General features: G+C 50.1%; 1 protein-coding gene across 1 annotated transcript in view; it reads left to right on the top strand.

Annotated features, from left to right (window-relative positions):
* LOC118178210 (aldo-keto reductase family 1 member B1-like) overlaps nt 1-7542 on the top strand; it is a 7937-nt gene extending 395 nt beyond the window's left edge. The window contains exons 2-10 of the mRNA XM_035346547.1: nt 116-283; nt 1071-1187; nt 2187-2264; nt 2850-2972; nt 3480-3580; nt 3800-3881; nt 4392-4475; nt 5235-5317; nt 6052-7542. Coding sequence (XP_035202438.1) covers nt 116-283; nt 1071-1187; nt 2187-2264; nt 2850-2972; nt 3480-3580; nt 3800-3881; nt 4392-4475; nt 5235-5317; nt 6052-6094 — 879 coding nt within the window. The 3' untranslated portion in view covers nt 6095-7542. The remainder of the gene's footprint in view (nt 1-115; nt 284-1070; nt 1188-2186; nt 2265-2849; nt 2973-3479; nt 3581-3799; nt 3882-4391; nt 4476-5234; nt 5318-6051) is intronic.
* The last annotated feature ends 5761 nt before the right edge of the window (nt 7543-13303 follow it).

Here is a 13303-nt window from a genome sequence, read left to right as displayed (position 1 = left end):
GAGGGGTTTAGGGGGGTGTTTTTGGTGGGATGGCTGCCTGGGTTTTTGACTTTCTGGAGGCGAGGCCTGTGTGTGTTCTGGTGGGCATTCCTCAGGCGCTCTCCTCCCCCTTCAGTCCCCGCCAGGGAAGGTGGCAGCCGCGGTGATGGCCGCTATCGACGCTGGGTACCGGCACTTCGACTGCGCCTACGTGTACCAGAACGAGAACGAAGTTGGGGACGGGATCCAGAAGAAGATCAAGGAAGGGGCTGTGAAGCGAGAGGAGCTCTTTGTGGTCAGTAAGGTAGGGGCCTGGGGGCCTTGGGGCAGGCCCCCTTCACCTGTGGCATCCTGATAGTAGGAGACTGAAGGCTTGGAGGCCCTTACTGAACTGTGGCCAAGCTCCTAACATATGTGGGCACCTGGCGCTACTTCTCGTTCCACCCCATCACCACCACCACAGTGATGTTGCTCGAGTCTCTGCTGCCCACTGGAAGTGGGTTTTTGTTGCAGCCGTTGGACTGGCAGAACCGATATGGCAATGGCACCTTGCTGAGGTTTGGGACAATGTAACCTGCTCTGCACATGTCCCAAGGAAGGTGTGATTCCTGGGTTTTATTTCCCGTGGTTATCAAGGAAAATGGGAAACTTAGTTGGATATGAAGTCACTTTCTTACCTGGGTAGAGTTGGTCCCGTCTTTGTGGCTTTTCTGCATTTTCATGGCACTACCTGATACTGATGCAGGAGTTTCATGCGTAGTCATGTCTGACAGATACCTGCCTTCGTTTAAAAGCCACCTACTGTAAAGGCAGACCTTGCCTAAAAGGGGATGGCATAAATGGTGTTTTCTCTAATAGAAACAGAAGCTTCCTTGCCTGTGACCCTATTCATGTACATGTGGTGCCACTGTACATGCTGCCCTCGCTGTTATGGTCCAGTCCTGCTCATAGAGCAAGCCCCGTCTGAAGAGCAATAGGTTGCTTTAATTCCACATTGCCTCCCAAAGAAGGAGTGCTTTTCCCTTGTGCAGGAGGGCATCTGAGAGCTTTAACCCAGCAGCTCATGGTGTGGCTTGGCTCTTTGTCTCCAGCTGTGGTGCACGTTTTTTGAAAAACCTCTGGTGAAGGGAGCCTGCCAGAAGACTCTTGCCGACCTGAAACTGGATTACCTGGATCTCTACCTCATGCATTGGCCTTTTGGGTTGAAGGTACAGTAATAGTAGGGTGCTTTTTTGTGACTGGTGTTTTTGAAGACCTATATGGCCTTACAGCCCAATAATTGCTCTCACTAAGTGTCTGATGCATGTCCCAGTACTGCTCCGATGCTCAGCTCTACTCTGGCCATGTGAGCTGGACTCCTGATCTCTATCTCTGAGACTGCTGCTTGTGTACCCCTGTCATCCTAGGAATGACAGACCTGAAAACTAGGGCATGTCTCCCAGTTGCATGCATAAGCTGTGCTGTTCTCCCTTTTTTCTTTTTACAATTCCCATATATACTCTGAAAATCATATTTTGTGGAAGGGAGGCTACATTTTGCTGCCTGACAAATTCTTTACACTGCATGTTACAGAATTGGAGCAAAACAATGTTTCTGTTCTCCATTTCTGTCTTTAACTACCAAGTCCGTAGTACAGTATAGATTGTGTTGCCCATTGCTGTGTTCCACAAACCTTGTGTTTCAAAAGATGAGACTTCAGCGGGGGGGAGGGGAAAGCTGAGTTTTTCAGGTAACCAAAGCAGTAGATGTCCCAATTTGATTATTTCTAATCTTATCTTTTTCTTCCTGCTACAATGTGAATAGCCTCCATCCAACCTGTTGCTTTGGAATTGCTTCAACTTCATTTCACATTCCATTTTAGCTTTTTGGAAAAAAAAAAATAACTCTTCCTAACAGTTGAAAATGAATAATTTGTGAAGTGACCATGCATGATACTCTAGTCTATAGTTCTGAGTGGTTTCCTTCCCTGCAGGTATTTGGGTGAGTCATCATTTTGAGAGGACCAGCAGAAATACCTGCCTTGATTGGGGTAGTTGCTGGGCAAACATACCTTAAATTCCTCACTTCCTCAAGCAGGGAGAAGTGATTGTAGGCAAGAATTAATATTCTTGCCTGCACTGGAAGTTTAAGGTATCATGATCCTGAGCTCTTACGGTATTAGGCAAATTTGTCAACAATTTTTCAAGCATTTTCTTTGTCCCTAACAGGCAGGAGAGGAGCTGTTTCCTACAGATGACAAAGGCATGTCTATACCCAGCAATGCTGATATTCTACATACGTGGGAGGTAAGCACAGCCACAGTGGCAGAATCATGTCTGCTGTCCTCAGCAGTGTTACTTCAGTAGACACAGAATAGTTAGTGCATGGATGCAGAATTAGTTGGAAAGAGTTCACAAAAACACATTCAAATTACTTCCATGGGAGCTACAGAGCAGACTGAGGTCAGAAAAAGTTCTTTGCTTGGCCATAACAATTGTACGATAGTTCTCATGCAGTTCTTGAACTGCTCAAGTACATTTTGAAGAAATGAAGACTTGAATGAAGGTTGTGATCCTGCCATCATCCTAGGGCATAGGCCTCCAGTGCTGTCACAGTAGTGGATTGTAGACTAGTGGTGTGCTTTTCCTTGTGGAACTCAGAGTGAATTTCTTAGTCTTCTTAGTCTTCCCAGATGAGATTTGGGGCTGGGTGCAATGGAGGAGATGGTGCAAATATTACCAGTACCTACGTTTCCCCAGGAGAATCAAGTTTGGCAAGCTCAAGCAGTTCTTTTTTTTTTCCTTTGTGAGAAGCAAGAAGGAACATCAGGAAGAATGTATTCAGGCCCTGTCTTGAAACCCAAATAATGACTTTACTCCTCTTTCTGTTAGGCCATGGAAGAGCTGGTGGATGCTGGCCTGGTAAAAGCCATTGGCATCTCCAACTTTAACCGTGAGCAAACTGAAAGAATCTTGAACAAACCAGGACTGAAATACAAGCCTGCAAACAACCAGGTAAGCTTCCAAGTGACCTCAGGTGACTAGTTTTCAGTGATTATAATTCAGGGATTATAAAGATCTGATTACAGTTGAACAAAGATACGACAAAAAGGGAGAACCAAGTGGACACAGCATGTACTTTAAATCCCACTCTATGGATATTTCTGGGTATGAAAAGAACTGGAATACTTTTCCTCCTCACCTTGCTAATCCACTTTTAACAAAGTTGGAGTATTTCGTTGTGAAACACTATTTCTGGAAGAATAAAGAACCCATACGTGAGGTACTGTGTGACTAATCAATATTTGTGAAACCTCAGAACAAAATCCAAAAAGCAAATAAGGACTCAGTGTAAATGTTGGTGCCCTATAGAATTAGAGGCTTCTATTATCACACCAGACTACCTGCAGGGTAAGATGAAGGCAGCCTGTAAATGAGAGATGAAGATTCAGAAAAGTCGCTGGAGTACTGGGGACATAACAGTAGTTCTGCAACTGTTGGTCTGTGCTCCTATGTTGGCAGATTGAGAGTCACCCATACCTTTCCCAGGAGAAGCTTATCAACTATTGCCAGTCCAAGGGGATCACTGTGACAGCATACTGTCCCCTTGGGCGCCCTGACAGGTAACTTATCAAGGGGTTAGTGTGTTCTTGGTTCAAATCATTCAGATTAATTGGGAGAGTTACGGTGTACGTGTATGTGTACATACACACATGTAACAATTATACAGCTCTCTCTCTCTTCCCCCCACATAAATTATTCATGCTAGGTATAATCTCTCTACAGTGGTTGAATCTCTCTGTAGTGGTTCTTTGCAGTTTCTTACTTATTCTCTCCTGTAGGGCCACACCAGATGAGCCTCCCGTTCTGGATGACCCCAAGATTAAAGAGATTGCAGCCAAGCACAACAAAACTCCAGCACAGGTAAGGAGGTGTAAGACAGTGGCTACTGTTTCCCGTAACAGTTTTTAAGGAAAAGAGACCTGAAGAGAGGCTACAGAGCCTGTATATGTGTTCCCTGTGAACTGTGGATGTCTTCTGTAGTGTTAATGAGCAATATTGCAGGCAGCATATGCTTAAAAAGAGGTCTTTGTCTCTCAACAAGAAAGATTTTTGAGCCCTCTTAACGTGTTACTTCCACTCTCAAGCCCTATTGCAGATAATGAAAGCCTTACATAAGTTGCTGAAAGTCTAGGAGGTAAGAAAAGGAATTGACTGTTCCAAAGCTGGATAGGAAATGAGGCTTCCCCTGTGGGGTTCCACCATTTCCCTCTTTGCTCATCAGGCAGTGCTACCTAGGCCACAGATACAGGAGTGATTTGAAATGCAGCTCTGCAGAAGTAGCCATAGCTCAGGCAAGCAGCTGTTGGACAGGCTCAGCTTCTGTGGCAACAGGAGCTGCCTTCTCTCTGACTCAGTGGTCTCTTCTTGCAGGTTCTTCTTCGCTTCCAGATCCAGAGAAATGTGGTTGTGATTCCCAAGTCTGTCACCCCCCAGCGCATTGTGGAGAACTTCAAGGTGGGTGATTACAAGTGGCCTGGGTGCTGCCCTGCAGGGATGGCATCCCTTCCCCCTGCAGAGCAAGCAGGGATCCTTTCTTAGTTTTCCCAAGCTGACCACCTCAAGCAAGAGGACTGGGCTTTTTTCTCTCTGCATGTTTACCTATACTCTGCTGAGGGCTAAACTAGAGCTAAAATGAAGAGTGCAATTGGCGAAGAGAGGTTGATGGAGGTCTTGGAAACAGTGTGCTGAAAACTTTGACATGCAGTCTCCTATTCTGCAGACTGTAGATGAATTGGCATCAGGACTTTCTTGGAGCCCAAGTGCAGTAGCATGCCAAAAAAGATTTGTATAATTATAGGCAGTGTCTAGAATACTGATGTCAGTAAAGCACACTGTTCCTCTCACTGCTAAGTCAGTGGTGTCTTCCTGATGTTGGACGTCAGGATTTCAAAAGAAACATAGCTGGATATATGGGAATATGGAAGTTTTCCAGACGATTCTTTGGAGTTGGAGAGAAATGCAACCCACAAGTAGAAGCATCCTGCAACACCAAGTGCACACCAAACTGCTTGGAACAGCTGATGCATGTAGCTGCAACTAATGTTTTTTTTGTTTTCCCCTCTGTCTTGAAAAGGCAAAGAGAATTCCTTTTCCCCCAGTTGTGAAGCCATTTCTAACAGCCCTCCTTCTGTGGGCTTGTTCTTTGATTTTGTGAATCTTGCTTCCAATCTGATTTGTTCAAAGAGGTGATTTCCATCTGTTTTTCCTTGTTAGGTGTTTGACTTTGAATTGACTAAAGAGGAGATGGCAACCATTCTCAGCTTAAACAGAAACTGGAGAATATGTGAAATGGTCATGTAAGTAACAGATTGTCTCCTTCAAACTTCTTTCAATACTCTTTATTTTGAATTCAGAGGTGCTTGTGTAATTGTTTAAATTGGGCATGTTCTTGAAATCTGAAATCAACAGGGAGACTGAGACTAAGCATCTGTTGTTTAGCATCTTAAGAGCTTTATGGTTTCCCTGTATTGCTTGAAGGATAAGCCCGAGTCATAGTATGTACTTGAGACTTCTTTCTCCAGGAAGTGTGTAACTGGAATTCTAGAAGGAAGGTTCTAGTTAATAACTTTGGCTATCTCTGTATTAGAGAAGTGAGCATTAGGCAGTTTTAAACTCATGATGATTTTTCTATTGTTGAGATCATAGTAAACTGATGTCAGCTTTTCATAGGTGGCTGTGGGAGGGAATGGCTATCTAAACTGCAGTATGAGCTGCTGCTTGCAGATGTGCACCATGGAAACATATCCAGACAAGGCCTTGTTTGAAAGGCCACAAACTGCTGTCTTGTCTGTAAGCAGTGTGAACTTCGGCTTTTTTAATCTAGAAGTGACTTGGTTCCAGCACTTCTAAATGCTCAGTGCATGAATAACGGGAAAAGACTTGCTTATGTTTTTTGTGTGCCACTTGCACACTGGTAAAAGCAGAAGACACTCAAATTAATGCTGCTGTTGCATAACAAGTGACACATCTGCTGTAGTTCTGTACAACATTTATCTTTGAAATTAATCTTTCATCTTTTGTTTTCTTTCAGGTGCAAAAATCACAAGGAATACCCCTTCCATGCTGAATACTGAAGATAGCTTTATCCTGTCCTCCTGCAGGTGTCTGGGGCCGAACAAGCTTCTACCGCTGCCTGGAGTGGTCCACCACGTAGCTTACACACTGCATCTGTCCTGTCAGCAAAGACAGTATATATATTCAGTGACTGTTTGGGATTTTCTTCTTTGGTAGAAGAAAATAGTAAAATTGTTCTAAAGAACAAACTATGGGCTATAATAACTGGCTGTGATAATTCACTACTCATTAGATAAGTGTGTTTACCTGGCTGAAGTAGCAAAGCAGAAAACATTAAGAATGAACTAGCAGTTGATTTTTTTTTTTTTTTAATCCTGTCTAGTATCAACACTGCTTAACCCTGTAGGGTAGGGATATGTGAGCACAGAAGAAAGATCTGTCCTGAAAGAATGAACTACATAATCATTGCCTGAAGATGAGAGTGATTAACTTCACTTGCAGAGCACAGCCCAAAGCTCTTTGAAAAGAAGAATAAATAGGAAAAATGTCTGGACCTACAGATGCATACCAGTTTATACTGGCTGTATTGTAGTCACATCCTTTGCAGGCCAAAACTGAACATTGATTGGATTTGTATACTATCCAAAATTAAAATAAAAAAAAAAAAAAAAGATGAGAGATTACTGATGATTTGGGAGCTCTTGTCTAACATGAAAAATTGATTGATTTTTCTTACGCAAGGGCATTGGTTTGCCATATGAAACAATTATCCATTTTAAACTATGTCATTGGAGCATCAGGATCTTACCTTGATCAAGATTTGAATACCTCAGTATAATAAGCTTTGGTTGACAGAACAATGCGGACAGGATCAGTAGAGTATGAAGTGCCTTAGTATGGGCTGTATAGCAAGAAGCATGGGGAGACCAAAACCTGGAAGGCTGTGTGGAGGTGCTGCTGCAGACTGATTTGTTGGGTAGCCTGTGCTGATATAACAAGAGTAACAGGGAGGGAGGGAGAAGAGAGAAACAGAGGAGGCAGCATTATGCTGATGTCTAACACTGCACAGAGGTAGAGGTTTCAAGGTGGAATGAAGTGTTGGTAGCGAGCAGCTGCTCAGAGCCTGATGCACTCCACTGAAGTATCACGTTCCTCCAGGCTACATTGGCATGGTAACAGACAGACCTCATTTAACTGTAACTCACTTATGCACAGGAGTAAGGGTTTCCTTGAAAAAGCCTGTCCCTCATGGTGGCAGATGAAGGAAAGGAGGACATCTCAGTGCTAGGAGAGCTAGCAGGTGTTTCAACAGCATGGCACTCTAGGGGTCTGTGGCTGTAGCATGCCTTGGTCTGGTGGACACAGGGCAACTGCAGGACCACTGCTGCACTCCAGTCCCAGATCCTGGTGTACAATGTCACAAAAGCTTATGAAGTTTGAGTAGTGCAGTGGTCTGGAAACTTCCTAGCTGGTTGAAACTCATAAAGAACAAGGTGATTAAAAAAAATGCTGCTTTTTATAAAGGCTAATATAACCAATACTTCCAAAAGAACCTGAATCTTAATATTACTTAAGATCAGAAGAATTCACAATGGGGCAATGCCCTTTTGTTTTCTGGGGTTTGTTTTTTACTTATTTAAACTCTTCCATATTTGAAACACTGCACTGTCTTGTGGACAGAGGTGGTCAGCTGTAGCCACCTGCACTTCATGGACGTGAGTTCTCCCTGGGCCACTTTCCATCAGTAAAATCACAAGGTGCTTTTCTCTACAGCCATCAGAGGGCAGCCAGCCCTCGGAGGAGACTTGCATGTCTCTGCTATTACAGGGCAGAAGCAAATCAGGCAGCCTTCCTGTTAAAGATCACAGGGACTTGCCTGCTTCTGTCATCTTGATTCTTGCTCTTCTCTGATGCAAACCACTGCTCGTCTCCTGAAGCTATGATTTTCGGTAGATCAGAATTATTGAATCCAACTGTCAGCAAACTCGAATAAACATCGTGCTTCAGTACAAAACTGCACTTCATCAAATAAGACCCTTCCTAACACGCACACAGACTTCCTTATCTCCAGCACTCATTATAAGGAACCCTGGGGCATTTTACCAAGCACAGAGTTTGCAGGATTTCTCAAGCCAGCTGATGTGAGAAACCAAGTTGTGTTTTTGCAGCAGATAATTATTTTTCTGTATTCCAAGGTAGCTGTGTAGTCATAATGAGGAGAAATGCTAAGTAGATAAGTGGGCAGTAGAAGGCCTCCCTGTTCCAAAATAAGGTAGAAGCTTGAGGAAAAGAGGATGAGGAGTGTGCGAACAGTAAGACAAAGATCACAAGTTCTCAAAACATAGGAAAGAAATTAAAGGGTTGAAAAAAAAAGAACAATTGTACATATATGGTATAGAGGAGCGTCGAGTAGCTTGTGAGCCTGTAGTACTCAGTCAGTGAGGAAACAGGGGAGGTGATCAGGCGTCGGGTAATAGGGAATAAAAGGTTATGATGTGTTTACTAAAATGCGCTCCTGATTGACAGGACGCCCGCCATTGCAATCGCGAATAAAATAGCTTCACAGAAGATCCTGTCTGAAGAAAATTATTTGAGATTTGTCTTACAATGTGGGGGCTCGTCCGGGATCTTGTTGCCTGCCAAAGATTTCTTGCCACCGCAGACATGAAGGTGCACCCCCGTCTCGGGGGTTGGGCCCTGAGGTGTACGGTACCCTGAGCACAGGGAAGGGAGGTGCTCGGCAGTACACCCACCTCTGTCCTAATCCTAGGGGAAGGCGTGTGGTACCCTGTGGGTGGTAAAGTCCACAGCAGCACGTCGGGAAGAGCTGGGATTAAGGGTTCCAAGAGCCAGCAGGGTGGGGTTGGAGACCCGGGATTGTGCCTAAAGATAGCCCTTTGGAGAGAATGATAAGGATTTGGAAAAGCAACCCAAAAACTGGGGGAAATGATTAAAAATATGTATATAATTTAAAAACCTGGTTTGACATTGTGTAATTGTCTGGCCTAAAAAGCTAATAAAAGGAACCTCAGTATTTCGGCCAAAATACGGATCTGGTGAAAATTCAGGCTTGAAATTTATATGTAAACAACAAGGGTCTGTTTTCGGAGGAGCAATCAAGTTACGCTCCCTATAATCCTAATAGTGCACCGGAGGCAGCGGCAGGTGCTCCAGGAGGGGACACAGGGACTGCAACTGACGCTGTCCCCGGAGAAGTCACGCCAGGAGCACGGAGCGGCAGGAGTGGAGGCGGGCGGGGGTCCTGGTGGGGATTCGGGGCCATGCAGGGCCAAAGTGGGGCCAGTGCCACTCCCCCCTTACCAGCAGAGACGTTAGGAGCTTTAAGAAGGAAATGAAGTCTTTAATTGAGGTCCCAGCAGAACAGTCAAATCCGTTTCTAAGGCCTAATTTCTATTTATTTGTATTTATTATTTGGGGGGAAATGCCAATCCTGAGTCTGTTATTCACTGGAGATGAATGTTTGGAGGGGAATGAGGCAGCTATGCAAGAATGGGAAAGAACTAACACCCCCCCGGACCAAGAGTAATTCCGATAGAGCAGAAATATCTGCTTACCTAACTGCGATAATAACAACCCACAACATAGAAATCCTATGAGAGACTCAGGGTCAGAATTAGAAAGTACTCGGGGATGAATCCTGAGGAGCCGGTAGCCCAAGGGCTCTTCAAAGTTCATTTTGTGATTACAACCTGGCCAGATACGCAGAAAAAGCTCCAGAAGGTGGGAGGATGGAGTGAACAGTGCGGGTAGTATGAAGGTGTGTGCCAGGAGCAGGGACGAGAAGGAAAAGCAGAGAGCGAAACAAATGCTATTCACAGCGTGCTGGGCAGTGAGGCAGAGGGCTGGAGACAGAGGGCCCAGGAAAGGAGAGGAAGAGAGATGAAGGAATGGCCGACAAGGAAAGCTACCTGTGTTGCAGCCTAAATCCTAGCAGGGACAGGCTTTGAGAAGATGTTGTAAGTGTGGCCAGGCCAGATGCTTCAAATAGGAGTATCCAGAGTGGAAGAAGGAGGAGAGATGGCTGTTATAAATTCAGAACAGGGGAGTCAGGGCTTCTCAGAAAGCCGGTTCCCTGATAAATGAAAAAGTGTACCTCAGTGGAGATCACTCTACAATTACAGGCAAAACAGCCAGCCTAGGAAGATTAATAAAATTTATTACCTATTGCTGACGGGCTGGAGCGGTGAGAAACAAAGACACAAGCTGGGGGCACCTTCCCGCATCCACCCCCCGCCGTGTCCCCCCCACGGCACAACCCATCCGTGAAGCCGCTCGCTCACCTTCCTCGGGGCAAGCAGGGGATCGGTCCGGGGGCGCGGGCAGGGCGCGGGGCGGGGGTCCCGGCCGGTCCGGACCCTTCCCCGGCCCGGTGCCCGTCGGGCTGCTCGAGGACGGCTCCCCGGCCCCGCACACCGGGCGCCGGGCGGCTCGGCGGGGGCTCGGGATGCCGGGGCCGCCTCTGCTGTGCCATCTGCCGGCGGCGGCGCGGGGAGCGCCCCGGGACGGGACGGGACGGGACCGGGCGGCGGCCACCGGGGGTCGGGGGCGTGGGGATGTGCGTGGGGGAGGGTCGCATGGCCGTGGGGGCGCGCCCCGGGGCGTGAACGTGTAAGGGGGCGTGTGCGCGTGTGCGCGGCTGGGGGTGCGCGCCCCAGCCCGGGGGGTGTCCGCGTGTGTGCGACCCCCGGGGCTCGGTGTCGGGGTTCGCGGGACCTCCCCGCGGCCTGGCCGCTCCTGTCCTTTGGGCATTTCGGCCCCGGACAATCAGCGCGGGGGGGGCGGGCCCGACCCCCCGCCCTGCCCGGTGCCGTCCGTTGCCGCCGCTCCCCGCTCCGGTGCCCGCTCCGGTGCCGCCGCGCCACGAGCAGCTCCCAGTTCCACCAGGGCCCGTCCTACGGCCTCTCCGCCGAGGTCAAGAGCCGGGTGAGCCGCGGGGGGCGACGGGGGCCCGGGGCCACCGGGCGGCGGCGAGCGAGGGGGCCCGGAGGCTGGAGAGCTCCGGGACACGGGGGGGCGCAGAGGGAGCGCGGACCCGGTATGAGGGAGCCCTGACCCTGCCCGCGGGGTCCCGCGAGGGGTCTGGGAGGGACCCCGGGCCCCGGCCGCACCCTGCAGAAGGGGAAAGGGGAAGCCGGTGCCTCCGCCGGGGTTCTTTGCTCCCGGCTGCACCCACCGGCCCCGGCGGGAAGGCACCGGGTGCCGGTGGGCAGCGCTTGGTGCCCTGGGCTCCTCCCATCCCCGCCTCGAGCTCCAGTGCCACGGGCACGGGGGTCCTGCTCCGGGGGACGCAGAAGCCCCCTCCCCATCCCTGGGTGTCCCTGCTCGGCAGGGCTCTGGGGCGGCTGCAGCCCCTGCCCCACGCAGGGACGTGGTGGCAGCAGCCGGTGGCACTGGGCTGAGCCCCGCCCGGTGAGCTGCAGGTTGCCTGTGGTTAACCAACCCCCCGGGGCAGCAGGACCGTGGCCCCGGTGGCTGTGCCCTGCTCAGGACACGAAGGCAGCCCTCAGGGGCTGGGGGCAGGCAGGGGAAGGGGCTGCGCACCGCATCCCGGGGCTCGGCTGCGTGTTGGCTGCGGGACCGGGCGGCCGGGGGACGCAGATGCGCCGGGCTCCCCTCCCCGTCCTCGCAGGGGATTTGGCTTTCATCAGCGAGCGGGGACGGGCCCCCGCTTGCACCCGGGCTGTGCTCCGCACGGGGCTGGTGGACACGTGCCGGAGCCTCTCCGGTGCCGGTCGAAGTGCCCCGGGGCGCCCGCTGGACAGCACCCCGGGAAGCAGCCGACCCAGCGGCACCCTCCCGGCCACGCGAGCCCTCGCAGCCTGGGCCACGGTGGGATCTGCTCTTGGGCTGGTCCCGCTACGAGACTGCTCCGAGGCTCCCCTGCCGCCTCCGCTGAGAGCCCCGTGCGCAGGGAGGTGGAAGGGAATCGGCGCCGCCGTGCCGGGAGCTCAGCTGGCTGCGAAGCGGGGTTCCCCCAGCCGGCGCTCGCGATGCCGTGAGCGTGACCACGGTGTGCGGAGCGTTCCTGCGCCTCGGCCGCGTCCGGCTTCCCCTTTGGGGCCGCAGCCCTCAGGCACGGCCGCTGTCTCCCCACGGGGCAGCACCACGTCCGTGCCTGGGACCCCTGGGGACCCAGCCCCGCTGCGGGGGTGAGAGCTGGGGGCTGCCAGGGGAGGATTGGGTCACCCACCCCCAGCCGCTCCCTGTGCAGGGGGAGGGCATCCCCAGGGCTGCAAGAGGGGAAACTGAGGCATGGATGAAGTTTGGCCAGAGGCTGCAGAGTTCGGGGTCCGAGGGGGTCCTGCCTATACGTGGCTAGGTGTCTGGTGGAGCCTGGTGAGCGGCTTGGGCTCTTCTGCCACGCCAGGGGTGGCGACGAAGCAGGCATGTGTCCCGTGGGTCCACATGCTGAGCATCCCTGCTGCTGTCCAGCCCCGCGCAAAGGGGACAGGCGAGCGTCGTGGCAGACCCTGGGCTCTGGTTTGGCACAGGAGGGCTGCGCTGGCTCCTCTCAGGCAGTGACGGTGCTTGGGGCTTTCAGCCTCTCCCCATGATGCCTTCTCCTTCCTGCCCCTGCTGCGTGCATATTCAAGTAGTGCAAAGGAGAGTTGCTTATCCCCACCCCAAATTTTTAATTTGTTCCAGGTCTCTGGAGGGTTTTTAAACTTCATATGACTTGCTGTTACTACTTTTAGTACTTCATTACAGTGCTTAGGGCCCTGCAGCCGTGGGCATACGAACCTGGAAGACTTTGATCTCCAGGACAGATGTGGGTTGGAACACATTAATTTTATTCTTTCTGGAAGCAGGTCAACCTGAACACAGCGAAACAAAAGCACAAAACACAAAACACATACAGCAGTACAGGAACGTCACAACAAACACGTTTCTTTTCCCATGCTAAATTTCTATACAAACAGCAGGGTGCCTGTTACCTTGGGAAGCTCAAGCATAGCTTTTGTCCCTTCCCTCACTCATGCTCACCCATCATCCGTCCTCACACGCACACGTGGTACCGCCCGCGGTAGCAGTTCTGATAGCAGGAAGTTTCCCTTGCTACTGTGAAAAGGACCTGCTGGAAGAATCCAGCCATCTTGTTGAAGATCTATGCAGCAGATTGTCTCCTGCACAGCTCTAGCTCTTCTTTGGCTCAGTTACAACCCTTTTAGCGGTCAAATTTAACTTTGGTTTTGAGTACCTTTTCCCTGCTCTGCTGAGATGCTGTTCCAATTAGTCAGTCCCCTGAG

The sequence above is a fragment of the Oxyura jamaicensis genome, chromosome 1 (assembly GCF_011077185.1).
Source record: "Oxyura jamaicensis isolate SHBP4307 breed ruddy duck chromosome 1, BPBGC_Ojam_1.0, whole genome shotgun sequence".
In the NCBI taxonomy this organism is placed as follows: domain Eukaryota; kingdom Metazoa; phylum Chordata; class Aves; order Anseriformes; family Anatidae; genus Oxyura; species Oxyura jamaicensis.
This window is presented reverse-complemented; position numbering and strand designations above follow the sequence as displayed.